Source organism: Schistocerca gregaria, chromosome X, assembly GCF_023897955.1.
Source record: "Schistocerca gregaria isolate iqSchGreg1 chromosome X, iqSchGreg1.2, whole genome shotgun sequence".
Lineage (NCBI taxonomy): Eukaryota > Metazoa > Arthropoda > Insecta > Orthoptera > Acrididae > Schistocerca > Schistocerca gregaria.
Window position 1 is genome coordinate 454,018,204 of NC_064931.1, and position 27,903 is coordinate 454,046,106.

A 27,903-nucleotide genomic window follows, 5' to 3' on the forward strand; every position below is an offset into this window, starting at 1 on the left:
AAAAATATGTTATAGAGTATTCATGTTGACAGCACACTAAGTTGACTGAATAGTCTCATTTACATCATGAACAGCTTATATAATCTCACAGATATAACTGTTAAAAACATATATTTTGCATATTTTTTTTCAGTCATTAGATGTTGTATAATTTTCTGAGGGCCTGAGAAAATTAATCTACTCAAAACGTTCAGAACACATATAAAGGCCACCAATGTTATGGCAAGAGCTAAAAATAGGTAACACTGTAAGAAGTTGTGTACAGGTGTGCTTTGTGGTTACACAATGTGAGCTCATGCACTTTTATGACTGTTCTATCCACAAGTATTCATGGCACACTATTTCTGTTTGATGTGCATTATGTATACATTTGTTGTAGATGCACTTAAGAATGAGCCACACTCAAAATTAGTAGTGCTTAATAAAGTATAATTTTAAAATATGGCCTGGTAGAATGATATGAATGATATCATTCATGGCACACTATTTCTGTTTGATGTGCATTATGTATACATCTGTTGTAGATGCACTTAAGAATGAGCCACACTCAAAATTAGTAGTGCTTAATAAAGTATAATTTTAAAATATGGCCTGGTAGAATGATATGAATGATATCATTCTTCAAATTAATTGAAGCATACTCAGAAGAATAGCCACTGACTCAAACTATATCAAAAATCTCTGTATTATATGGGCACGAGATTTATAAATATAATCTCAATGGGGAAGTGCAGTCCATATGAAACAAATACTGAAAAAGACTTGGGAATAAGTACTGTATGTCAGAAAAAGTAACAGTATAACCTTAGGTTACTTTTATTCATCCGTATATAATGTTGGAATTGACACATTATCTATGGCAAAATCTTTGATTGTATGATACAGCTTATGTTGATAATAAAGATTTAATTTATTGATTGATTAATGGCTTAACACAGATTAAAATATATTAAAAGCTGAGTGATACATTAGGAGGTAGTGTTACGTATGTCAAAAAGTTTAAATGGTTACAATATTGCACTAGACCTCTCAGTAATAAACAGTCAGAAGCAAACAGGAAATGTCATGATGGATACAGAAAATAGTGGTCATAAGGTCATTGTAGTGATTCTGAATACCAAAGCATCTAAATAAAAGATAAACATAAAATATATGTGTTCAAGGAAGCATATAAAAATTAATTTGGCACCTTTTTTAAAAGGTAGCCTCCAGTCCTTCCATACTAACTATGTAAGCATTGACCAAATGCTGTTTAAATTCAGAGAAATAGTTTTGACAGTAGTTGAGAATTGTTACTAATTAAATTAATAAGAGATAGTCTGCCCTCAGTAACTGAGTGGTCATCACGACAGAATGTAAATCCTTCCGGCCCAGGTTCCATTCCAGGCTGGGCCGGAGATTTTCTCCACTCAGGGACTGAGTGTTGTGTTGTTCTAATCATCATCATTTCATCCCCATCGACGCACAAGTCACCGAAGTGGCATCAGATTGAAAGACTAGCACCCTGGGAACCGTCTACCTGATGAGAGGTCCTAGTCACATGATTTTTTAAAAAATAAGAGATAGAAAGAACATAACCCCTTTGATACACGAAATAGGTTAAAACACAGTCACAGAAACAAAGAAAAGCATGTACTGCATTAAAAGAATGAAAAATGTTCAAGATTGCAAATTGTTTCCTGATGCTAAAAATATAGTCCTGACTTCAGTGTGAGAAGCTTTAATAGTTACCACAACAAAAAGCTATCCCAAAACTTGGCAGAAAATACAAAGAGACTTAAAACAGCAGCAAGACAAAATCAGTCCTTGACTATGTAATGACAATTGTAATGTTACCAATGAAGGCTTCACTAAAGTGGAGTTACTAAACATGGCTTTCTGAAATTCCTTCAGTAAAGATGATAAATATTCTATAATGTTAATCAAAATCAGCTGCCAACATGAGTAATTTGGAGGTAGGTACCCTCAGTAAAGCAAAACAACTTTAGTCACTTAATAAGTGTCTGGTCACGATTATTTACAAATTAGGATCCATTTCAAGTATGCTGATAAAATAACTCCATTTGTAGCAGTCATATACAACTACTTGCTGGATGAGAGACTGATTCCTGATAAGTGGAAACTTGCACAGGTGACACCAATACTCAAAAAAGGAAATAGAAGTAATCTACTGTATTAAAGACTCACACAATTTGTAATAAGATTTAGAAACATATATTTTGTTCTGACATTATGGAACACCTGGAAGATAATGATCTATAGACACATCACCAGCATTGATTCAGAAAGTATCATTCTTGTGAAACATGACTGATGCTTTACTGAGACAAAGTGATGAGTAATATCTACAGGAGATTGCAAGTTGATTCTATACTTCAAGATTTCCAGAAGGATTTTGGCAGTGCTCTTCACAAATGACTTCTACTTAAATTTCTGTCATATGGAATATCATCTCAGATATGTAACTAGATTTGTCATTAGCTGTCAGGAAGCCCCCAATTTGAAGTAACTGATGGCAAGTCATCTAGCGAAACTGATGTGATATCCGGGGTTCCGCAGGGATGTGCTGTATGCCCTTTGCATTCTTAATCCATATAAATGATTTAGGAGACAATCAGTGCAGTCATCTTAGATTGTTTGCAGATGATGCTGTCAAGCAGCCATTACATCAAAATTAATTGTTAAATGATTTACACAAGAGACATGCATGGCACAAGAAGTGGTAATTGAGATTAAACAATAAAAAGGTGTGACATAAAAATTACATTAAATTTCAATTACATGAAAAATAATTCTAATTTAAGTACTGTAGATTCAACTAAATGTCTTGGGATTACAATTAAATTAGAATCATTATATAGAAAGTGTTCTAAGGAGTTGAACTAGTCCTAACCACACTTGTCCATACACATTTGAAGTACTGATTCACAGTATTTATGGAGAGAATTTATGGAGGATGTAAAAGAAATTCAAAGGAGAACAGCTATTTTGTATTCTTGCAAAATAATACAGATAGTGTCAGGGGTACAATGAGTGAAATCTTTTTATGAAATGTCAATCAGCAACTATGTAATGAATGACAAAGCATTTTGTTGAGTCCCAGCTACATGACCATCATAATAAAATATAATAAATCAGAGCTCACATGGAGAGATTTAGGTATACATTTTTCCTATGTGCTATTTGAGAGTGGAAAGAATGAGAAATAGCCTGAAAGTGGTTGTATGAGCCCCCTGGCTGTGAATTACGGAGTAATCATCTATATGTAGATGGAGATTGGTTTGACAACAAACTGTAACAACTGCACTTACACTTTGGGATACAATATTAAATGAAGCAAATAATTTTCGATGCCTCCAAGATTCCCATGTACATCACTGTGGATAAGGATCTGAAAACATTTAACAGATCTTTGTGCTGCACATCAAGAATGGCAAGTGATAACAGCAAGCCTGTGTAGAAATCATTTACAAACAGTAGCAGCATGAATGAAGGTTTGTGTTTTTTAGCAGGCATAGTTAATAAAGTGTGGGTGCCTTTCACTCAGTTCTAAAGTGAAGTGTGGAACTATTACTGATAAAATTATAAAATTTTAGTGATATGTTTTTGGAAAGTCAAGGCATTGTATTCTAGAGGGCATTACAATAATGGTTACAATCTACAACTTTTTCCATGGATGATATCCTGTTCAACAATCTAAAAAAAAGCTCACATAGTGATATTATTGAACTGAGGAGATTTTGCCTAATAACTTTCAGTTGGTGACTCATGCAATCTAATTACCCAGTATAATTTGTGATAGTGACTTTTAACTTTTTAGAATATTCAAGGTCATAGGAATGGATGCCAACAGGTTGCTTTATATCCTATTTCATAGCTCTCCAGCAAAACTGCAGGGGGTTCTGTACAGCACAATATTCTTCTTTATAGTCAACATTCCTCTCTTCACTTGTAGTGCTGTTCACGTGCCTTCTCCACTTAATACAAGCAATAATTTCATTTAAAGATCGTTATATATAATGAGAGTTACACACAATATGTAATGTAAATTTCCTGAACTTTTTCAGCATTGCAATAAATCTTAGTTATGGGAAACAATTGTCCAGTTATGTAGTTACCTGTATGTTTCTCACAGTACAATTAATCAACATTTTCATTTTTCAGTACTGGTGGTCTGTTCCTGGATGTTCTAATGTCAAAATACCCAACAATTGCTGTTTTCCAACCTGTTATCAATGGTGTAGGGGGCAACCTTGTGTCTGTCCTGTCAAGCAGGTTATCAACCTGCTTACACAGGAAACACCAGTTTGGCCATTTACCACCAGGGACAAGGATATGTATAAGTCCATTTGATGCATTTTGTTCCAAAGGTGAGTAATATTCCATTTTGACCTGAAACACAAACAGGGCTGTGTAGTTTTCATTATTACTGTGTACCAGTTAGTAATAAGTGCTATATAGATTTGAGTACTAATTTAAAGCAATTGAACTTCTTATACTTCTAACTTCGCACAGTATATAAATTCATTTTTACTCTATTAATGACTGAGTGTAAAGTTGAAGGTGCTGGAAAAGCAGATGATCAACAAACACCACTGTTTCAGCTGTAAGAAAGTGTAATCAAGTTATTTGAATACAAATTCCATATTAGCAAGTAGACTGACATGCCAGTGAAGGAGTAGCTGGTTTTCTCAATGTCAAAGCAGTAAACAGTCATTTATATCCATAATGTGCTTAGTGATTTGAATGTTATAAATATCTCCCATGTAAAACTCAAATTTGCTTAGTATGAAGCCGTATATTCATTGAGAGAAAATTTGAATATGTGTTGCACACAACACAGGAGAAAATTGTGTGAGGATAAAAAATGAACAAGTTACTTTCTCCATAAGGGAGATATACAGGAACAATTGATGAGTTAATAACTTAAGCAGTTTACTGTAAGTAAACTTTATTTACTTCATAATTCTCACAAGTGTTACTGTGTATCATGTTAGTGACAGAATTCTTGATGTGGGGTTAAATCTGACAGAAATGTGGATAGAATACACCCACAACTCACAATTTGATAGAATGGTGCTATAATATTTAATTTAGATAAAAGCTTGTTTTGTGTTAGCAGAAGAGCCAACACCGTGTTACTAGTGGAGGCCGAAATGCAGGCATTTTAGCTCGTGCAGGCTGGCGTGAGGAGGGAAGAACTGTACTGATGTGAGGTGTGGAACATGACAAGGAATGAGAATTTAGAAAGCGGACATAATTAGTTTGATACTTAACTTTAATCCATTAATGATGAACATCGCTCTTGGTGGTACATGATTCACAATATTATCTGTTCAGAATAATAACTGAATATGGCGCCATGCTAGGTCGTAGCAATGACGTAGTTGAAGGCTATGCTAAACTGTCATCTTGACAAATGAAACGTATGTAGACAGTGAACCATCACTTGCAAAGTTGGCTGTACAACTGGGGTGAGTGCTAGGGAGTCTCTCTAGACTAGACCTGCCATGTGGTGGCGCTCGGTCTGCAATCACTGATAGTGATGACACGCGGGTCGAATGTAAACTAACAGACTGCGGCCGATTTAAAGGTTACCACCTAGCAAATGTGGTGTCCGGCAGTGACACCACAGCGTGGCTTTTTGATATATTATTATTTAAAAATCAAGAGAAAAGTATGTCAGCCAGAGCTCAAGTTGTTCAGAGTTAACAGCTCTGATGTAATAAAAACATGTAGAGCCACACTGAAAAGAGAAACGAAGCATCTGTGCAAATATTGGGTGCTGAGTAGGGTGCTAGTACAGAGCAAGAAGAAAAGGCTGAAAGGTAGAAGGAACATATAGATAGTCAACACAAGGAAATTGGATTTGAAAACAATACTGTGACTAAGACAGGAAAAGTAGATAAGATGAGATGGAGGACAGGCTACTGCAAGAAGAAATTGACTGAGCACATGAATACCTAACCTGAAACAAAGAACCTGGAGGAGACAATATTATTTTAGAGTTATAGAGGTTTTTGAGAGATCCAGCAAAGAAAAAATTATCGTCCCATATATTCAAGTAATATGAGACAGGTAAAAGATCCTCAAGCTTCAAAAATACTGAAATAATTCCTACTCAAATAAAGACAGGTGCTTACAGTGTCAATATTAGTAAATCATCAGTTTCATGAGCTATGGTTGCAAAATACTAACATTAATTATTTACAGAAGGCTGGTACATGATAACCTCAGGTAAGATCAGATTGGGTTCGAGAGAAATTTAGAAATGAGCAAGGCAATAGTGATCCTATGAATTTTCCTCTGAAATAGACAATGTACACACACACACACACTCATGCAAAAGCAGCCCACACATGTGTGTTTATTAGTCTTTATTTTTTGTTGTACCTGTCTGTATTTCAACATCTACACTATATGGTGAGTAGTAATCTAGTGTCATTATTTCAGCCTGGACCTTCAATTGTTGGAATATGTGTTTATAGCTTTTCTAGATAGAGAGAAAGCCATTGTAAATGTTGACAAGAATACATTCTTTGTATTTCTGAAGATAGCAGGGATAAAATACAGTGAGTGAAAGGTTATCTAAGACATGCACAAAAACCGGACTCCAGTTATAACACTTCAAGGATATCAAATGGAAGCAGTAGTTGAGAAATGAGTGAGACAGGATTGTAGTCTATCTTCAGTGTCTGCACATTAAACAAATGCTGAAGGAAACTAAGGATAAATTTTGAAAGGTAATTAAAGTTAAGGGAAAAGAAATTAAAAATTTGAGATTTGACACTTACACTTTAATTTTGTCAGAGACGCAAAGGACTTTGAAGAGCAATTGAACAAAATGGTTAGTGTCTTGAAGAGAGGTCGTAAGATTAACATCAACAAAATAAAAACATGGGTAATGGAATGTAGTTGAATTAAATCAAGTAATGATGGGGGAATTAGATTATGATATTAGGCACTGAATACATTAGATGATTTTTTTTTTTTTTATTTTGACAGCAAAGTAAATGATAATGGTCAAAGTAGAGAGGATATAAAATGAAGACCAGTAATAGCAAGATAAGAATTTATGAACAAGATAAATTTGTTAACTACAAATAATAATGTAAATATTAGAAAGTTTTATCTGAGGAGACTGGTGGGCTGTCTTGTATGGAATAGAAATTAGGATGATAAAGAATTCAGATAAGAAGAGATACCAACTTTTGAAATCTGGTACTACATGATAATACTGAAGATTAAATAGGTATTTTGTATTATTCATGTGAAGGTACTGAACTGAACTGGAGGAAAAAGAAATTTATGACTCAATTTGAATAAAAGAAAGTGTCAGTTGATGTGATACATTCTGTTGCATCAAGCCATTGCAAATTTGTAAATGGAGAGATTTCTGGGGGGGAAGAACTGTGAGTAGGCAGGCTCAGATGAATAATGGTTGCTATGCAGAAATGAAGAGGCTATCACAGGAAAGTCCATTGTCAAGAGCTGCCTCAAAACAGTCCCTAGACCGATGACCACAGCAACATCAATGGGCTGATAAGAGTTTACTGAAAATCCAGGTGTAACATAATCAGCTATTGATGTAGTTTTTGTAAGATTTATTGATGAAACTTCCATTGCCATTAATATATGTTTTTTTCAATGTGAATGTTGTCAGATACAATTGATATAAAAATGGTAAAACTAGTATTTTTTGCTTACTTCCATTCCATATTGTTATACAGTTTCATATTCTGGTTTGATGCTACATCAAGTTATATTTTATTGGTCAAAAAGAATCTAATAAGCATTATTTGTGGTGTGAACTGAAGGATGTTCTGCAGAAGCCTGTCCAGTGCACTAGAAATGCTGTGGAGGCAAGTTCTAACATATTAGAAGGACTATTGAGATGAGATGAGACTATTGCTTTTAAGATTTATTGTCTGTGAGTGTTAAAGCAATTGCAGGTCAGAATTTTGTGTACAGAGTTATGGGAAAGAGAAACTGCTTTGCAAAAATTTATCATTGTTGAGCTACAGTCAGTGACAAATTCAGTGAAGCTCTACCAAAATTAATTGCTGTTCCAAAAAACAATGATTGCGTGTGTAACAAGATTGAAGAAGATTAGTATGTGACTTACTATGAGGCAGAGACAGCTTTACACAAAACAGTGACTGTAGTAGATTTGGCTTTGCATGAAAATTTAGCTAGGAAAAAATATCTCTGACCAATGGATTCTACATAGTTTCTGCAAAGCTCAAAAACAGTCTCATATCAGTATGTGTAAGTAAATGCTCAAAATATCTTAACAAGGAAATGCAAAATCAGTATACAGCATCATAACAGGATAAAAATTTCAATATTGTTGTGTGAGTCACAAACAAAGCAGCAATAAACTGTTTGGCTGTTGCATCATCAAGTGAAACCAGCATGAGTTGTTTGTTGATGAAGCACTTCCATGGAAATGACTATTATGATTACACAGAGTATATCACAACAGTTAACACCAAATGGAATACAACAATTTGCTTTCTACAAGTCCTCAAAACAATTTGGAAAAATAACTGATAACATTATATTATTCTTCATCATACCAATGCCAGCTGCTGTACAGCACTTCACACAGTTTGTTATTCATGGAGAAAAACACCAAATTAGTGGTTCATTGCCTGTATTCACCTGACTTATTAACCAAGGACTTCTTCTGTTCTCTTATGAAGAAAATGTGGAGATGTATTTTCATCATACACTCCTGGAAATGGAAAAAAGAACACATTGACACCGGTGTGTCAGACCGACCATACTCGCTCCGGACACTGCGACAGGGCTGTACAAGCAATGATCACACGCACAGCACAGCGGACACACCAGGAACCGCAGTGTTAGCCGTCGAATGGCGCTAGCTGCGCAGCATTTGTGCACCGCCACCATCAGTGTCAGCCAGTTTGCTGTGGCATACGGAGCTCCATCGCAGTCTTTAACTCTGGTAGCATGCCGCGACAGCGTGGACGTGAACCATATGTGCAGTTGCCGGACTCTGAGCGAGGGCGTATAGTGCACATGCGGGAGGCCGGGTGGACGTACCGCCAAATTGCTCAACACGTGGGGCGTGAGGTCTCCACAGTACATCGATGTTGTCGCCAGTGGTCGGCGGAAGGTGCATGTGCCCGTCGACCTGGGACCAGACCGCAGCGACGCACGGATGCACGCCAAGACCGTAGGGTCCTACGCAGTGCCATAGGGGACCGCACCGCCACTTCCCAGCAAATTAGGGACACTGTTGCTCCTGGGGTATCGGCGAGGACCATTCGCAAACAGTCTCCATGAAGCTGGGCTACGGTCCCGCACACCGTTAGGCCGTCTTCCGCTCACGCCCCAACAGCGTGCAGCCCGCCTCCAGTGGTGTCGCGACAGGCGTGAATGGAAGGACGAATGGAGACGCGTCATCTTCAGTGATGAGAGTCGCTTCTGCCTTGGTGCCAATTATGGTCGTATGCGTGTTTGGCGCCGTGCAGGTGAGCGCCACAATCAGGACTACATACGACCGAGGCACACAGGGCCAACACCCGGCATCGTGGTGTGGGGAGCGATCTCCTACACTGGCCGTACACCTCTGGTGATCGTCGAGGGGACACTGAATAGAGCACGGTACATCCAAACCGTCATCGAACCCAACATTCTACCATTCCTAGACCGGCAAGGGAACTTGCTGTTCCAACAGGACGATGCACGTCCGCATGTATCCCGTGCCACCCAACGTGCCCTAGAAGGTGTAAGTCAACTACCCTGGCCAGCAAGATCTCCGGATCTCTCCCCCATTGAGTATGTTTGGGACTGGATGAAGCGTCGTCTCACGCGGTCTGCACGTCCAGCACGAACGCTGGTCCAACTGAGGCGCCAGGTGGAAATGGCATGGCAAGCCGTTCCACAGGACTACATCCAGCATCTCTACGATTGTCTGCATGGGAGAATAGCAGCCTGCATTGCTGCGAAAGGTGGATATACACTGTACTAGTGCCGACATTGTGCCTGCTCTGTTGCCTGTGTCTATGTGCCTGTGGTTCTGTCAGTGTGATCATGTGATGTATGTGACTCCAGGAATGTATCAATAAAGTTTACCCTTCCTGGGACAATGAATTCACGGTGTTCTTATTTCAATTTCCAGGAGTGTATGTTTCGAAACGTTTTGAGGGCATAGAGGCAAGCGGAAATATTCCGGCACATGGTGACGATATTTTTTGCCCATCTGAGAAGCTCATGTAAAGACATTGTTAGCTAGGGTATAACCACTTATGGCGACCTAACATAAACTCAATAAAGTTTCCCCTTCCTGGGACAATGAATTCACGGTGTTCTTATTTCAATTTCCAGGAGTGTATTAGAAATCATGATTTGTAGGTAACAACACCAATGTAAAAAATTTTCTGGGATTTATTCAAACACAAGCATTGATGTATGTATCTTGAAGTTGAATATTTTAAGAAGAAATTCAATAATTTTTATCAAGGAAATGTATCTCTTCATTTTTGTAGAGATTAAAAAGTTGATTTCTCTTAGGAAGTGAGGAAGGAATGTTGTCATATTTACAATTCTTTTTTTGTTTTTTTGTTTTTTAGACACATTGTACACCCTGAACATTCTTCTCTCCACAGATCAATGGAACAAACAGTACATACACAAAACACACACACACACACACACAGAGAGAGAGAGAGAGAGAGAGAGAGAGAGAGAGAGAGAGAGAGAGAGAGAGAGAGAGAGGGGGGGGGGGGGGTAATAACAGGAGAAAAGAGAGTTAAGAAATTCTGTGTGAGAGTATAATACATAGGTGCGGGCAAAGGGAGTGGTTGGCACCTATATTGGAAGTCACTGAGGTGTGTAGAGGCTACTATAACACATGTTAAGCTGCTATTAAACATTTCGGAAGTTGGAGACTCTGGTGTGAGAGATATTTAAGGAGACAAAGATTAATAGTGAAGTAGAAAAATACTATTGAATAGGTTAAGTATTAAATCCACTAAATATCACCAATACTTCCAATATGCCAGACACTCCATTTCCACATGGCCCAGTCACACATTTACATCACCTCCATTGAAGAAGCAGCCCCTCACCAACCACTCTGAATATTTTGCTAAGATCTTCAAAGACCATTGCTTCCCTTCCCAACTTTCCCAGATATATATCCACAGTGGCCTATGCCTAAGTACATTCATAACCACTTACACATATGGTGGCCAGTGTACAGTGTGAGATTACACAGTGGTTAAGACACTGGTCCCACATCCAGATTTAATTCACCATCTGGGCACCCAAATTTAGAATTACAGCTGTTTTCTTAAATTTCGTAAGATAAATGTCAGGAGTTATCTTCGAAGAGGTCATTGGACTTACCTTTATCTGAGCTACTGGTCTAGTCTAATGACATTATCAGTGACTTATTAAGCCCTAATCTTCATCTCTCTCCTGCCCAGACACAAAGGAGTGTCCCATCTGTCACACAATATCATTTACAATTGGAACAACAGAACCATTGTTCTTCACTAACTCTTATCATGTTTTGAAATTAAGCATCTCTCTGCCCAAAATGGTTTAAATGGCTCTGAGCACTATGGGACTTAACATCTGTGGTCATCAGTCCCTAGAACTTAGAACTACTTAAACCTAACTAACCTAAGGACATCACACACATCCATGCCCGAGGTAGGATTCAAACCTGCGACCGTAGCGGTCATGTGGTTCCAGACTGAAGCACCTAGAACCGCACGGCCACACTGACTGGCCATCTCTTTGGCACTTCCCATACATCTGCCCATTATCCGCCCTGTGACTTGTGTTTCCTGTATCACTGTAGAAAGAGTAACATACAGGATCAGACCGATCATCTATCCATTTCACTGCCAGCATGTTTGCAGTTTTTGGTCTAGTGATTAGCATTGCTGCCTTTAGAAAGTGGTGTCATAGGTTCAGTTCCCAGCCACGTCATAGATTTTTATTTTCATTCAGGTGCTGGGTGCTTGTTGGCCTTACAGTTTCACTTCATCGATGTGCAAGTTACCAAAGTGGTGTCAAAAAGAAAGGCCCACTTGAGGCAGCCAAATGACACCAGTCTAGGTCTCCTGGCCAATAACACTACATGACCATTTCATTTCACTTCATTTCATGGCAACTATGGATCAATATTCTGTTTGAGTATGACCGTGAATCAACTATTGACTTGGATGAATGGACACCATTAAACTGAGGTCAATAGTAAGTATATCACCAAATTGTAAAACATTCTGCTCAGTATAATGTAGTTGAACCTATGCCACCTTGTATCCCTCCTCCGACCCCAAGAAAAAATATATTTCTTTCATCATTTTTGTAACTCCCATGGAATCAATATCCAACAGCCATTGTCCTTTGTGTACCTTTATTCTCTCACACACATTCACAACAAAGTCAGCTTTGCACCTCTGTACTACACACCAGTTCACCTATGTAAGCTTTACTTTTCTCTTGCTCTTACTCTGGATGCTCCACACTCCCCCTGTTTTTCTTAGTATGTCTCCTAAGCAGCCACATACCTTGTCTCCCAGCAAAGTTGCTAGTAGTCTTCCTCTCCTTCTGAAGTCCTTTTGTTGATTGTTAGAAGCTTTGTGGAATTTTTGAAATAGTTTTACATGACACCAGAAAAACAGATTTTCATTCTCTTCTTATTCATTTGTTTCATCTGTATGGATGAGCATCAGCTTTTATATATTTACGCTTCATACAATAGATAAGCTTCATCAAAATCTAAATTGTACAGATAAGTGACAATAACACTTTTGTCTGTTGCCAGTAACTGTTCACTATAAATGAGTGTATATTATGGTAGCTCAGCATAGACTTTATGTATACTGACTGATTAACTTTGTAACTTCACTCATGGACTGAGTATATGAACATTACTTGATAACTGCTAAAAACAGACCCACTATTTTTACATATGTAACTGTACTCTACTATAGCTGAGTGCAGACTATGTAACAGCAATTGTGCTGTTTTATTCTGGTCACAGATTGTTATTTTTTCTCTATTTCTTTATTGTTAAATTCATCCCTCTGTCTCCACCTTCCTCCATACAGACAAATGTGATGAGTGAGATGGCAGAGGCCTTATTGCTGTTTTTCAGTCATATGTTAAAAAATATGCATAGATTGTGTTACAGTTTAAATATTAAAGTGACATGTTTAAAATACAATAAAATGACTGCTTTCTATAAACCTCTACAAGCACTCATGTGGTGATGGTGGCACATTCAGCAAGTTCCATGAAATCAACTGCCAATAAATTATGTGCAGGTAGAATTGGAGGAAAGATGGAGAGGCAATGGGACAATACAGATAAATGGTTGGCTATGTGATATGTGTGACGATGAGGGTGCCTTGGTAAGTAGGATGTATAAATGAAGACAGGAGCAGTAAGAGGTGTGAGTGGGTCAGGAAGATGGCTAAGGTATTGGACCACTAATCTAAGTAGAGAACATAAGGACTAATGCTGCAATTGATGGGGCATGGAAGGTGTAGATGTGTAAAGAGAGTAGGATGTTTTGGCAAACAGTTTGGTTAGAAGTGACAAATTTGCAGACTTAATACAATCTGCAATGATGTACAAGTAATCTAAGTAGAGGGGGAAATTTTATTCACTGATAGAGAATAATGTGTAAAGTAAATGAAATCCTCTGGTACCACCTGTTAATAGTTTTAGTAATCTTAGTCTTTTATGGGCCTTTTGTTGAGCGGCGTAGGTAGAGTGTAATTTTAGTTGCAGTTTAGCGTTAGTTCAAAATATTGTAATGTGTTAGTATGATGGATAGGATGGGTATGAATGGTGATATGAAAGTCACGGAGATGGAAGTGTTTGGATGTACCAGGTGTAGAAGTACGAAACCGGAATTTCCCTGTAGATGGATGGTGCTAGCCATCAGTGTAAGGCCCATGAGATTGTGTCTGCAGTGCCACCTGCTTCCTGTAATGGCTGACTACAAACATCAACACACTGTAACCCAATGCTCTCTGTTTCAATCTGTAAACACATTGACTTTTGAACCTATGAATTATGATTTGTGAACAGCACTGGTTTTCTGTTATGATTTGGAGAAAACTGCTGCAGAATCACATCAGATGATTGTCAAAGCTTTTGGCGAACATGCTCTTGGGTAAATACCATGTTTCAAGTGGCTCAAAAAATTCAAAAGTGGTGATTTTGATGTGAGAAATGATGAGCATGGGGAACCACTGAAAAAGTTCAAAGACAACGAATTGCAGGCCTTATTGGATGAATATGATACTCAGACTCAGCAGTAACTTATGGAACAATTGAATGTGATGCAGAAAGCCATTTCTCTTCAGTTAAAAGCTATGAGAAAGGTGCAGAAAGTGGGCAAATGGGTTCTGCATGAACTGAATGAAAAACAGCAAGCAGATCGAAAGGCCACTTGTGAAATGCTGCTTCCCAGATACAAAAGAAAGTTGTTTTTCCATCGAATAGTGACACATGATGAAAAATGGATATATTTTTAGAATCCTAAGCTTCATAAACAATGGGTGAATCCAGGCAAACCAAAAACATTCACTGCAAGACCAAATCACTTTGGAAAGAAGACAATGCTCTGTGTTTGGTGGGATCAGAAGGGTGTCATTTATTGTGAGTTGCTAAAACATGGTGAAACCATTAACACTGATTGCTACCAAAAGTAAATGATCAATTTAAATTGAGCATAACATGAAGAAGACCACAATAGGGAGAAAGGCAAGACAAAGTCATATTACTCCACGATAACACCTGATCACACACAGCAAAACGGGTCAGGGAAACGATCAAGGCATTCAGTTGGGAAATACTAGGGTATCCAGCTTATTCTCCAGATCTGGATTCATCCAATTATCCTGGATTTGCATCGCTGGAACACGGTCTCACTGAACAATGCTTCAATTCATATGAAAATGTATGAAAATGGCTTGCTAACTGGTTTGCTTCAAAAGAGGAACTGCTTTTTGGCATGGCAGTCATAACCAGTCAGAGAGATGGGAGAAATGTATAAATAGCAATGGAGATTACTTTGAATAAAATATTGCTTATCAATTTCAAACAACAGACTTGTAATTATTGCAACCAAATTCCAGTTTGGTACTTCTACACCTGATATGCCTTTTGATTATTGCAGTGATTTTCACTCGATTGATTTTGAGGTATCAGAGGTTACACGAGGAGGTAAGGTTATTGATCAAGGAAGGACCCTTGAGCCACTGGAAGGTTTGGATTGAGGTCAAGGAAGGTATTGTGATCAGCATGGCAGAGTAGATAGATGGGGGAAGCTGGCTAGTGCATTTCAACTCTGTAAAGGCAGTGGATGAGAAGGGATATGACTCATCTTTTGGGCACTCCTGTACGTGGATTGGGTATTTTGATGATAATAAAACAGGTCCAGTGTGTCAGAAATGAAGCAGGATACCATATCCAATCAAAGGCTTATTCAAGGTCTAGGGAGACAAAAATGTCAGTATTGAGTATTTTGGATGGAAGTCACACTAAGTTTTAGAGAGCGGTAGGTATGCTTGTAAGTGCTTGTGGATGTGCTGGGTAGGGATGGATTTGGGTATGTTGCTAAAGATGGAGGTAAGGCTAATTTGTTGATAAGATGAGATTTCACTAACAAGTTTATTAGGTTTGAGGAACAAGATTATCTTGGAGATCATTTACAGCTTCGTATGGAATCCAGTGTATAGGTTGACACTCCACGGTGTTGCTGCATACTGTAGAATGGAGAAAAGACTTTCCTTAAGTTAGCAGTAGGTAATGGAGTTATGCCAGTTACTGTGTTGCATTTTGGAGAGTTGTTTTACTGTTTTGTGCTGTAATTAGTGTTTTTGATTTGGTTTGTGGTATTTTGTGAAAGTATTGAACATTGAGAGTGAGGAGTTGTATGGTTTTATATGTACACCAGAGTACAGGCTATGGAGTGGTTGAAGTTTGGATCCCTAGGAACAGTGAGGATATGATCAGGTATGATGAGATATAGAGCTTAGCTTTACTAGAAGTTGTCTGGCAATGGCCATTTGTTGTGGGGGACAGGATAATGTGGAGAATGATCTGAACTAGTGAGGTGGTGGATTGCTTTCTAATGCTTTGTTGAGTTTACAAGTAGTATGGTATTGAATTTTGTACATGTCTGTTCCCAGTTCTTGAATTTCTTTGCCTGAAGGAGTTTTTGGATGTACACCAAACAGCAAAAAATTATGACCACTGCCCACCATGATGTTGGATGCTGCCTGGTGGCATTGCAGTCATGTGACATGGTAACACATGTATCCAAGCAGAGCAAACACAGATGGGGGACACCCTAACATTGATATGGGCTTAAAATGGGGAAATCCATTGAGATAAATGACTTTGACAAAGGGTAGATTATTATTACGCAGAGTCTGTGCACTAGTATCTTGAAAATGGTGATGCTGGTCGAATGTTCACATGCTACTGTCATGAGTTCTATGGAAAGAGGTAAAAGGACAGTGAAACTACCACTATGCACTAAATGGTTGGATATCCATGGCTCTACACAGAACGGTGGGGTTGTGAGGCTTGTCTGCTCTGTAAAGTAGTATAGATGATGATCTGTGGCATCTCTGCTGTAAGAACACAATGCTGGTGCACATACACGTGTTTCAGAGCACACTGTTCATCACACATTGTTGAACATTGAGCTCCACAGCAGACTACCCCTATACGTGTGAATGAGACCATTGGGATTCAACCATTAATTAATGGAAATGTTTTGACACTTCTGGTGAATTACATTATTGCTTCACTAGGTCAATGGTCATCTCCACAAACACTGCCATCAAGGTAAATGACAGCTCAAAATGAGCAGTATGCCACAGATGCAGGCTGGTGGGAACAGTGTTATGCTATGGGAGACATTCACCTGCACTTGCATGGGGGCTGTATTAGTAATTAAAGACATGCTGACAGCTGCGAACCATCTGTATCTCTTAATGCTTGATGTCTCCCCTGAAGGTAATGTCATCTTTCAGCAGCATTACTGTCTGTGAATTGGAGACAGAACACGGTACAGTGATTTGAGGAGCATTATGCTGAATTCATGCTGATGCCTCTGCCACCAAATTCCCCTTATGTAAATCCTATGGAAGCCATCTGGGTCGCTATCAGGGGCCATCACCGTATTTGCAAATCAGCAGCCCATTATTTACGCCAATTACATGACCTGTGCATAGACATCTGATTCCACATACCTCCAAAAAGCTACTGACAAACTGCCAGATTCCTGATATGCAGAATCAGTTATGTATTATATTCCAGAGTCAGACAAACAAGCTATTAAGCAGGTGGTCATAGTGTTTAGACTCATGAGCGTACATCTGTAGTTTTTGGTGGCATGTGAGGGGCTGTGGCTCTGTGCAAAACTATTTAAACTGCCATCAACCTGTCTAGAGTTTTTATGCTACTTCACAGATAAAGCGATCTGCATTTTCACTGAAAATAGTATCCTTTAGCTCACAACTAAGCGATTGTTTCCTGTTATTTTCTGTTAATTAATGTCCTGGTCACTAGGGAAAACATTTTAAGCACCAGTCAGCTCAACTTTGCATTCATTATTAAGTTGACCAGCATATTAAATGTACACATAATGAATGTTCACACATAATCCTGCTGATATCAGCCTCCCTATTGGATTATTTTGGTATTTATTTGTATTATATATGGAATTTTAGCATCAAAAGATGTGAACTTAATACATTTTGTTTAGTGCATACATCATACAGCTTCATGTTCATGAATTCAATAGAAAATATTTAAGTAATTCACAGATGTCAAGTTATGTCAACCTACACACAGTATTATCTCAATTATTAATGAGCTAGTAAACACAATAGGCCTGCAAAATATAGGAAATATGCTTTACATCTGTGTAAGTTCCTAATTAATATCATAGCCCTGGAAATTTTAAAACTCTCATATTCCTTTCGAACAGGAACACTTAGTTTTCTTTCTGTTTGATCATAGACAGTAAGCTAACACCTCCTGTCTTAGTATATTTGAATTGGGATCTCTCACAATTTCTAATGAAATTAATTTCAAGTTCTTCTCCAGGTACCAATTCCTCAAAGCAACAAACATAAAATGTAGTTTTGTGGTTGTAAACTTCACTATAAGCAAACCCCTTGGTTTAGGTTCATCAAAGTTTTCATCATTGTTATCTTTCACTTCAAACCATTCACCTGATAAATCTTTAGTGAACTACTGTATACCTTCATCACTATCACTGGGATCCTGGACCATGACTGTTTTCTTTTAGTGTTGGGTTTCATGACTTTTCTTTTCCTTTGTTTCTCAGTTGACACAGGATGAGAGATTTCTTCATTTGGTTGAGATACATTGTCTGCAGTATTGGTACTGGCACCACTTTTTCCTGGCTCAATTTCTATTTTCCTTTTCTTGACACCTGGTGATTTTCCACATCTCATACCTCGGAGCACTTTATGGCTGTTTCTCCCACCAGATCTAGTGTGGATTGACCTTCTAGAGACTCTGCCATACCATATTGTGATTATGATAGTTTATTAAAGACTTTTTGTGGCCATGAGAATTTCTGCAGGCCCAGAATTCAGACTTTAAGTTGGTAGTTGCATTAGGATTGATGGTCTCCATCAACTCACTAATAACAGCAGGCAAATTGTCCTTTGTAATTGAAGTCAGTTGCCTGTCTGCCTTTTGGTCCCATTTTGTCAAGACTGATGTCCATTTCATTTTAATAGGTCTGTAAAAGGCCACATTTATAGGTTGTAGCAAATTGCTGGAGATATATGATTTTAATTCTGTGCTAGTTACACATTTTCAGCACATGTGATGAAAAATGGCAAGACAGATTGTCACCCAACCCTGCTTTAACTACCTCTTATTTCCTGGTCCAAGGTTTTACAATAGTCTGGAATCAATTTTTGAATGTAACTCCCTGAAACCATCAAAACTTCAACCTGTTCCTGGAGGTACTCCTTGAGTCTAAGTATCCCTTATATGTTCATATTTATATGTGATATATGCAGGCATGGGTATGCCATTGGCTGTACCAGCTAAGATCCCACTGGTTGCTGATTAAGAAGAATTCATTATTCTCTCCATTTAATTGATTCCTCATTTGAAAATACACTCTTTTCACCAAGTTTATCAGCTAGATTTGTCTCATCATAATTTAGAATGTTAGAAGGTCTGATGCCCTCTAGTGTTTTTTCAAGGTTTATTAATACCAGTTGGAAACATAAATAATAAAAAATAATAATTTTGATCAGAGAAAATATGAATTTCATCATAAGACAACATAAAATCAGTTGAGTCAGTAAGTATTTAAGACTACAGCATCTTTGCTCTATTAGCAGGGGTGTTTATTAATGCTGTTGTTGACAGCATGGCATTTCAATGAATTAAACCATCCAGCCACTCTTTTCCAGGAATATTGTTTTTAAATACTTTTGCATTCCATCAACTTTTTTCATGCTAATGTTTTGCTAAAATCCAAACATCAGATTTCAAATTGGCCATTCCCACTCTGAAACAGTAATTGGGTGTCCTGTAATGATTTTTTCTTCCTCTACATTAAATCCAGTCACATTTCCATGTTTTTCCATATGTCTTTGCATCATATTGTCTCCCAAGGTAATTCGTGGAATTCCATACTTCTTTGCTACATTTCTAATTGGTAATGTATTTCACTTTATATCTTCAGTTGCTTTAGCAACATCTAGATTTTTATATGACATGTCTATCCCCTGGTGCAATACAGAGAAGACATACAATGAAAATAAGAAATCACAGCAAGACAACATTAGTTTTTATGGCAGAATGAAATAATCTTGTAATTAGTGCAGCTGCTCTACCTTGTCAGATGCCTGGTTGACTCTGTACTGGAAAACTATTTCAGCTTGTGACATGTTTCAATAACATAGAAAAAATATTTTGTTGTAATATTTTGTTAAGCTAAAAATCATAATTATAGATATATGATTATTCTGTATTTCAGTACACCTTAAAAGGGGTAGAGTGAGAAAAGTTAGACACAATATTTGTTTCACTCATGCTATTTTTGCTATTGCAACAATGAGTTACAAATCATTAAGGACGCACAATATGTTCTGCATCACCTTATGAGGTCAAAGGGAAGATACTAGTCAGCTAGAAGCTGGAAGTAGTGTCTAGTAGCTAAATGTGTTGACACTATCAAGTTAATGTAAAAAGTGTAGACAGTGGTCAAATTCTGACTCCATATCATTCTAGACAGTTCTACACTAGTGCATAGGACAATTATCCCAAACGTTAAGCTATGCAGTTATTATATTATCAATAGTAGCATAAAAAACAGTTTGACTAACAATTGGCTAACTATCCTAAAAGGATATAAATGATAGGATTTCTTCTATATTTTGGCAGTTATGGCATGTACAACGATTTACAAAAGCTTGCTAAGAAATTTTTGGAAGCTCATATTTTCTAATTGGAAATTTTCATAATCTGTCATGTTAGTCTAATAAAACTACATATTTTTGAAATCAGAAGAAACTAGGGCTACAATATTATATCACTGAACTTCAGAAAGGATTTTATTCCACATATTTGAGGTAAAAATAAGTTAGAAAAACTGTCACATTATTAAAATGGTTTACACCAATAAACATATTGAGCCAGAACAAATTTTAATACACTGATCATTAGCAGCACAGCTGAAACATATAACGTTCTGATGAGAATGCTTCTTACAGACATTGTTTTTACAACTGTTGCACAATTTCTGTATCATCCAATTATATGACATATTCCAGCGTTAGGTTCACCAAAAACTAGCCCCCCCTTTTCTTTATCATTCTATAAATATTTGAATACTTTTGGAAGTTTTTGTAGTTTCTCGCTCTGTTCTAAATGAGTATTCATATGGCTCTATGCTAGACTTTTCTGTAAAAACTATCACCCATCTTCCTTATCTGGTTTGTTGTGGCAAAAGATGATGTTTGCTGGCCACTGTGGCTGAGCGGTTCTACGTGCTTCAGTCTGAACTACACTGCTGCTATGGTCGCAGGTTCGAATCCTGCCTCGGGCATGGATGTATGTGATGTCCTTAGGTTAGTTAAGTTTAAGTAGTTCTAAGTCTAGGGGACTGATGACCTCAGATGATAAGTTCCATAGTGCTGAGGGCCATTTGAAACACTTTTCGATGATGTTCAAATTAAATCCTCCAATATCAAGATGTTGGTAAAATAATGTGACAGAGATCATTTGGTTACTTTGGATGTCATAGTTGATGCACACATCTGATCCTCAGTATCCACCCCTTATTTGGTTCTGTTGTAGTCTGCTGATTTTCCTATTTTGAAGCCAATTTCAGTTCTACCATACATTGTGCATGGGATGATCACAGTGACATTTTTTTTCAGTGACAGTCAAAGACAAGAAGAAATCAACATTAAGTACTGTTTTGATTTCTTTTGCATTACTATTCTGAATTTCATCAAATGTAACAAAACTACTGACATTACAGTAGATAATGCAGTTATCTACAAATTTTTCATGAAACTCGGGAAAAGATGCCAATTTATCTGCAAATTTCATTCAATAGTTGTTTCTGTATTGTCAAGTGCAGTAGCCCTAAGAAGAAAACGGAAACATTTGTTACTGAAAAGTGATTATAAGACAGTCATACTAGAGCTACTGCATGCCAACATTTCATTGCAGTTTTCATGATTTTCTTTCTTTTTGCCAATTAAGAACAATACCCCAAAAGGTGCATGAATATCATCTGCTGTAATATCTTCTCAACATTGAGTGCAAGAATAGTTTGTATTCCTAAATTTTTTCCCAATAATCTGTTGCTATGAGCCACAATGTCTGCTACTATGTTTTCAATGACAAACGGATAAAATGAATTTAAATGTCTAAGTGCATTTATGGCAGTCCCTTTTGGCTCAGTTAAAATTTTAGCACTTACTTTTTTTGAAATTAGAGGCTGACTGGTCCACATAATTTCATTGCTTTTTCCAGTATGAAAAGTATAATTAACTGCAGTAAAGTCTTGTGACGCAGTTTTCTGACTGCCATCTTTGATCTGCAACTGTTGAGATTCAATGCTTTAATTCTTAATTTCCATAATTTCCTCTTCCTTATCAAAATCATTGTCAGATTCATCACACATCAACTCACCTTCTGAAATTTCTCGATATTATTCATAGGATCTTTTCAGGATCGCTTAAAATGTAACTTTCCTTGGAAATAAAAATGAAATCCAGAACACAACTGTAAATAAAAAAAATATTGAGAGTATTTGAAACAAATTGTAAGCATATAAAGTTGAAGAAATACTTACATGATTAGGCACATGGTGGCAATTACAATACAGAGGCTGAACTTAAGTTAAAAATGATGTTGTAACTAAACAATTGCCTGGTCTGGCTTGAAATGAGGCCACACGCACACACTCCATCTAAGATGAAGATGAATACTAGATTCCATGGAAATCAGCTACTATCACCTGCCAATGGACACTCAGGAAGCTAAAATTTTCAGTTTATATGCTGTGGCACTAGAATATTAAAGGAAATGTTTACATATGAACTTTTCACATTGTTGTTATCAGCAGTCTTTAATATATACACTGAACAGCAAAATTTTGAAAAGTACATTTTGGATTAGAATATGAAGATTTCACGTATACTTGGTACATTTATTACACATATAAAAGAGGGAAGAAACAAAAATGAGTATTATTTAAGCAAGTAGTGGTATTATAGCAAGCAGAACTATTCCATTTTTCATAATTTTGCGTGGGAATCAATCCACAAAGTTGATAGGGAGCTGCAAATGCCGCTAATAGTGGTTTGGCATGTTCCCAAAACAAGACTGAAAATGAAATTGTATGTAATTTAAATTTACCACGTGTTAAAAAACCAGTCTGCATAAAATGCATGAATTATACTTCAGTGATTCTGGAAGCATTTGTTGCATATTTAATTTTTAATAATCAGGGACGTTGCACATTATTGGCAGGTTTAACCTGAATAACCTTTGAACAATGGGTACAAGTAAGCCTTCATGTGTAATTCAACATCAACCTGACATGTTGAAAGTTAATGTGTGTAATGCCTGTACAAAAATTGTGTGGTCCATTTTGCTTCATTGAGCTAAGTGTTTCAACAAATATTTACCTGTACATAGTTGAGTAATAGTTGAAGCCACAGCATGACGCACATTCCACAGACTATATCTTTGAGTAAGACAGAACAAGTCAACATCTTACAAACCATTGGACTGGTCATACTGGATGTGATGACACTGTGTTTCACTCATGTCTACCCATATCTCTTTAGCTGTTACCTGTATATTCCTTTTTATGAACTTATGTGAAAGACCTAGAGCATGTGCCATATTGCCAAAAACAATTCCAGATATCAAAATGCACATCTCTAAAGCATTTTCATTTTCAATGCCATATTTTCTTCAGAACGTATGGCATGGAATGAGTTATCACTTAGATGGTGACTCCTAACCAAATTTTGAATTTGGTTTTACATGTTCTGTCATTCTTAACAGTGTACCCATACACATTAAATAATTATAGCTGATTTTATTCACTATATTAGTTTTGAATTGCCTTGTGCTTTGTTCAGTAACATAGCTAGTGATTCTTCTTTATTGTACGCCTGTCTGTTCTATAGTACCTGTTTATGTGGCAAGTAGTAGAGAGGTACCAGGGGGATGGATGATAGAACCAAGAGCATATCACCAGTACTTAATGAAACTGGCCTGAACAATGCCCAAAATCTTTCCATAGCTCACACATACAGAGAAAAATTCTTTTTTTTCTCACTCTAATAAGTCACAGTTATTTGAAAATTAATTCTTATCATCATAGCTTACAAAAATGTCTTAGGTATGCATGTTATAGAGCTTCATTCTGCATTTTTTTGTAACATTACATAATGCAGTACTGTTTCAGAGGCAGATTCCAAAACAGCACGGGTTCTTATGTCAATGGTGGTACCTGGACACCTAATATTCACTTTTGCCATCAATTATATGCAGACAGGCAAATTATACCCCAGTATACCCTTCCTCTTATTATACATCTCTGCAGCTGTTGTGCAGGTATAGACATCACATAAGAAACTGACACATTACTTGTTCAGCTGTACTAAGAGCTGTAAAACTTTTTATTTTCCTGTCTTATTCAATAAACTCTGTTGCAGGTGGGGCTGCTGCTTTACCTTGCATATGTGTTAACATATTTTTTCTGGAGCAGGATGGTAGACCCTGATAATGCAACTATACCATATCTAACATCACTTGGGGATGTATTAGGAATAATTTTACTAGGAGCGACATTTGAGTTTCTTTCTTTATGTGGTGTGCATCTGGAACATAATAAAAAAGAATAAACACTCATATCTTCAAAATAAAGATACAGTGACATTATTTTTTTAAAAGTTGTATAATATGTGTTCATAATAGAGCAATAAATTCATATACTGTATCTTTCTCTGTAATTTCTATGTGCCTCTCACTCCAGCAACATACCCAGCCATTGTACTGAAGACTTTGTAATGGTGAAGAAATTGCTATATCAGTTCACACATGTTAATTAATAGGTATAAAGGGAAAACAGAAATTAAAGACAGGAAAAAGTATGTGTTTTAGAGGAAGGAAGGTGAAAGTCATGACAATCTATTAGGAAAATACATGTGTTACTGAAAACATTTTCCTGTGCAGGAAAATGGCCCACGCATCATAGGTAACATGTTAGGGTATTATTCCTTCAGGTCTCTTGCCAGTATCAGAATAAATGCATGTACTGGCTGAGTCACTAACTATTGGCAACTGGAAGAAGCATGAAAGTATGATAATATCTTAAAAGTTTGTGGGAAAAATGCTGCATTGGACAATGGGGGCCATAATACGACATTGGTGTTTTGTTGATAGGAAAGGCCACTTCACAAATGTGAAGCTCAATTTTCTTTTTTAAATGGGATACTATAGTTTGGTTATTTTTTTCTGATAGCTGCTATTGAGACAAGTCCAACGATGTGTAACAGTTAGGTCTTTGAAAATCTATGAAGTTCACAAAGGTGGCATGAACATCCATTTACAGAAGGTGTTTGAAGTGATGACCATTGATATCAATGCAGTGCCATAATCCTCTTATCGTAGGCTGAGTGGTGTTCTTTAACACTTCAGCAGTTATTGAAGTGCACGCTCTGACAATTCTCTTTCGTATATTGTGCAAATAATAAATATCCATCTAATGTACCACTGACGTGTTAATACTATTTGACAGTTTTGCAATACTACACTAATAGGAACAGTAAGAATAGTATCATCAAATGAAGTGAATGTGAAATATGTATTTCTTTGAAAAACAAGTTAATATGCTTCTCATTTATGGACAATGCCAACGAAATTCAGTGAGAGCTAGAGGCTTATATGCTTAAAGATATCCTGAACATACTCACCCTACATGCTGTACATTTAAATATCTGTATGAAAAATTGAGAACAACTGGATCTTTAACACATTGGAAACATGTCTGGCAAAGGAAAGTTTCTAATGAGGGAATGAAAATTGGTACTCTTGCCACAGTGGTTCAAGATCTTTGTCTCAGTTCATTTCAGATCGCAATGGAATCTGGTATGAGCCAGATTAACGTTGTTCGTGTTCTCCATCACCATATATATCACCCTTACCATATCAGTTTCCACCAAGAATTTACTGATATGGATTGTATGCATCACACTGAATTCTGCCAATGGGCTCAATTTCAGATTCAGAGGGATGACACATTTATTAATTTGGTTTTCTTTACTGATGAGGCTACAATCATAACTATGGAAATGTTAATTTACATAATATGCATTACTGGGCAACTGAAAATCATTGTTGACTGCAGCAAGTCACACACCAAAAACTGTGGTTGGGGAATGTATAGTGTGGGATTCTGGAGGACATACTTATAGGTCCTATTTCATCAAAGGAAATCTTAATGGTAAGAAGTACACCACATTCTTGCAAGAAACATTAGGTCTGTTATTGGAAGAAATACCTTTAGGAAGAGGGAAGAGAATGTGATATCAACACAAGGCGTGTGTGGCACATTTTTCACTGATGGCTAGAAATGAGATGCAGGGACAATTTCGAAATCATTGGATTGGAACCAGAGGAGATGCGTTGTGGCTAGCTCGTTCACCAGACTTGGCACCTCTGGATTTTTTCTTGTGGAGATTCATAAAAGACATTGTTTATGAAGACGTTCCAACTACACCTGAAGATTTTCGAGAGAGAATTGTCAGAGCATGTGCTCCAATAAGTGCTGAAGTGATAAAGAACACCACTCAGCCTACGATAAGAAGAGTATGGCACTGCATTGATATCAATGGTCATCACTTCGAACACCTTCTGTAAATGGACGTTCATGCCACCTTTGTGAACTTCGTAGACTTTCAAAAACCTAACTGTTACACATCATTGGACTTGTCTTGATAGCCGCTATCAGAGAATAAGAACCAAACTATAGCATCCCATTTAAAAAAGAAAATTGAGCTTCATATCTCTGACGTGACCCCACCCAGCAACATAAACCCAAAGTCATTTTATGGCCCCTGTTGTCCCATGCAACATTTGTCCCACAAACTTTTCAGGTCCTATCATACGTACAGAGTTAGAGGTCAGTGAATCAATCATTTTTCTCTTGTCTGTTTACGTGTTTCCTTTCTGCATGTCTTCAGTTCAAACTGCTATTATTACCCCTGTCTCAAGTTTTATTCTGTATATATGTCATCTTTTCAAACATTTTTAAGAATTCAGAACTTCCTCTGAAGTTGTCACCTTTCTGTTCCACCTGCATCATCTGATTTCTAATTCCTCTTGCTTTCTTCCTGAACTTTCTTTTACCCTCCGCTCAGTGCTTGATGTATGCACTGTTTCTCTCTCTCAACCTCCCTGTAGACATGTTGAGAATTATTCTCCACTCTTTGTGTAGAATGAAACTGTTTACTGTTCAGTTCTATGCAGTCAATACAACCAAAATATAAGATTTGTGTGATAGATTTGGTTATTTGTTCTTCTACAAACGTGGATGGAGCCAAAACAATAGCACACAGTGATATCAATATGCTGTTTGCAAACAGTTTTGTGACTTTTCACCTGGTGGGGGTGATATGATTAATAATATTAGTGAAAAATAGTTACTCTCAACTTTGAGTGGTAATCCGAAATACCTAGACAACATCTGTGGGTTGTTTCCCAACAGATTTTAAAACATTTTAACACTTTTGGCACAAAGTCAATGGAATTTATGTTGGTCTTCTTAAAATCAGTAATATCGTATAATATTTGAGCTGCAAGGTTTCTGCCTAGTATAATAGCATTCTTGCATTTCTTCTGGTTGTGGCCAGCGGTGCTGGCTTCCATGGAGCTTAGATTAAGTTTACACTAACATGAGCACACAGCTCATTATTTGCTGTGTCTTTTTATTTAAAATGTTACAAATGAGGTTTATCAAAGCAGGAAATAGTTAATTTGTTTATACAGAATGATTTAGAGATTGAAGGATGGGATTCTGAGGAATATTGTGTTTTGCAGTTGCATACCTGATGACTTACCAGTAATACATTATTTTCAGGTCATAAGAATGCTGATTCAGTGATGAGTTGCAATTACTGTCTATAAGTAATGTGTGGTTAACAGTATATCTGACACTTTCTTGCTGGCATTTTGTTGACAAGTGTAATCACAAAAAGGCCTCAAGAAAAAGTATTTTTATACTCTCTTCAAAGCCTTCCCTGCTATTACACTCTCTAACAACAATGAAGTCAGGAATATTCTCTCTCTGGTAAGCTTGAA

The 27,903-nt window shown here is 37.1% G+C and overlaps 1 protein-coding gene across 1 annotated transcript in view; it reads left to right on the forward strand.

Moving 5' to 3' along the window:
- The window catches only part of LOC126299259 (solute carrier family 41 member 1-like), a 366,437-nt gene extending 341,894 nt beyond the window's left edge, over positions 1 to 24,543 (forward strand). Inside the window, exons 7-9 of the mRNA XM_049991055.1 lie at positions 4,165 to 4,370; positions 24,008 to 24,156; positions 24,258 to 24,543. Coding sequence (XP_049847012.1) covers positions 4,165 to 4,370; positions 24,008 to 24,156; positions 24,258 to 24,446 — 544 coding nt within the window. The 3' untranslated portion in view covers positions 24,447 to 24,543. The remainder of the gene's footprint in view (positions 1 to 4,164; positions 4,371 to 24,007; positions 24,157 to 24,257) is intronic.
- The last annotated feature ends 3,360 nt before the right edge of the window (positions 24,544 to 27,903 follow it).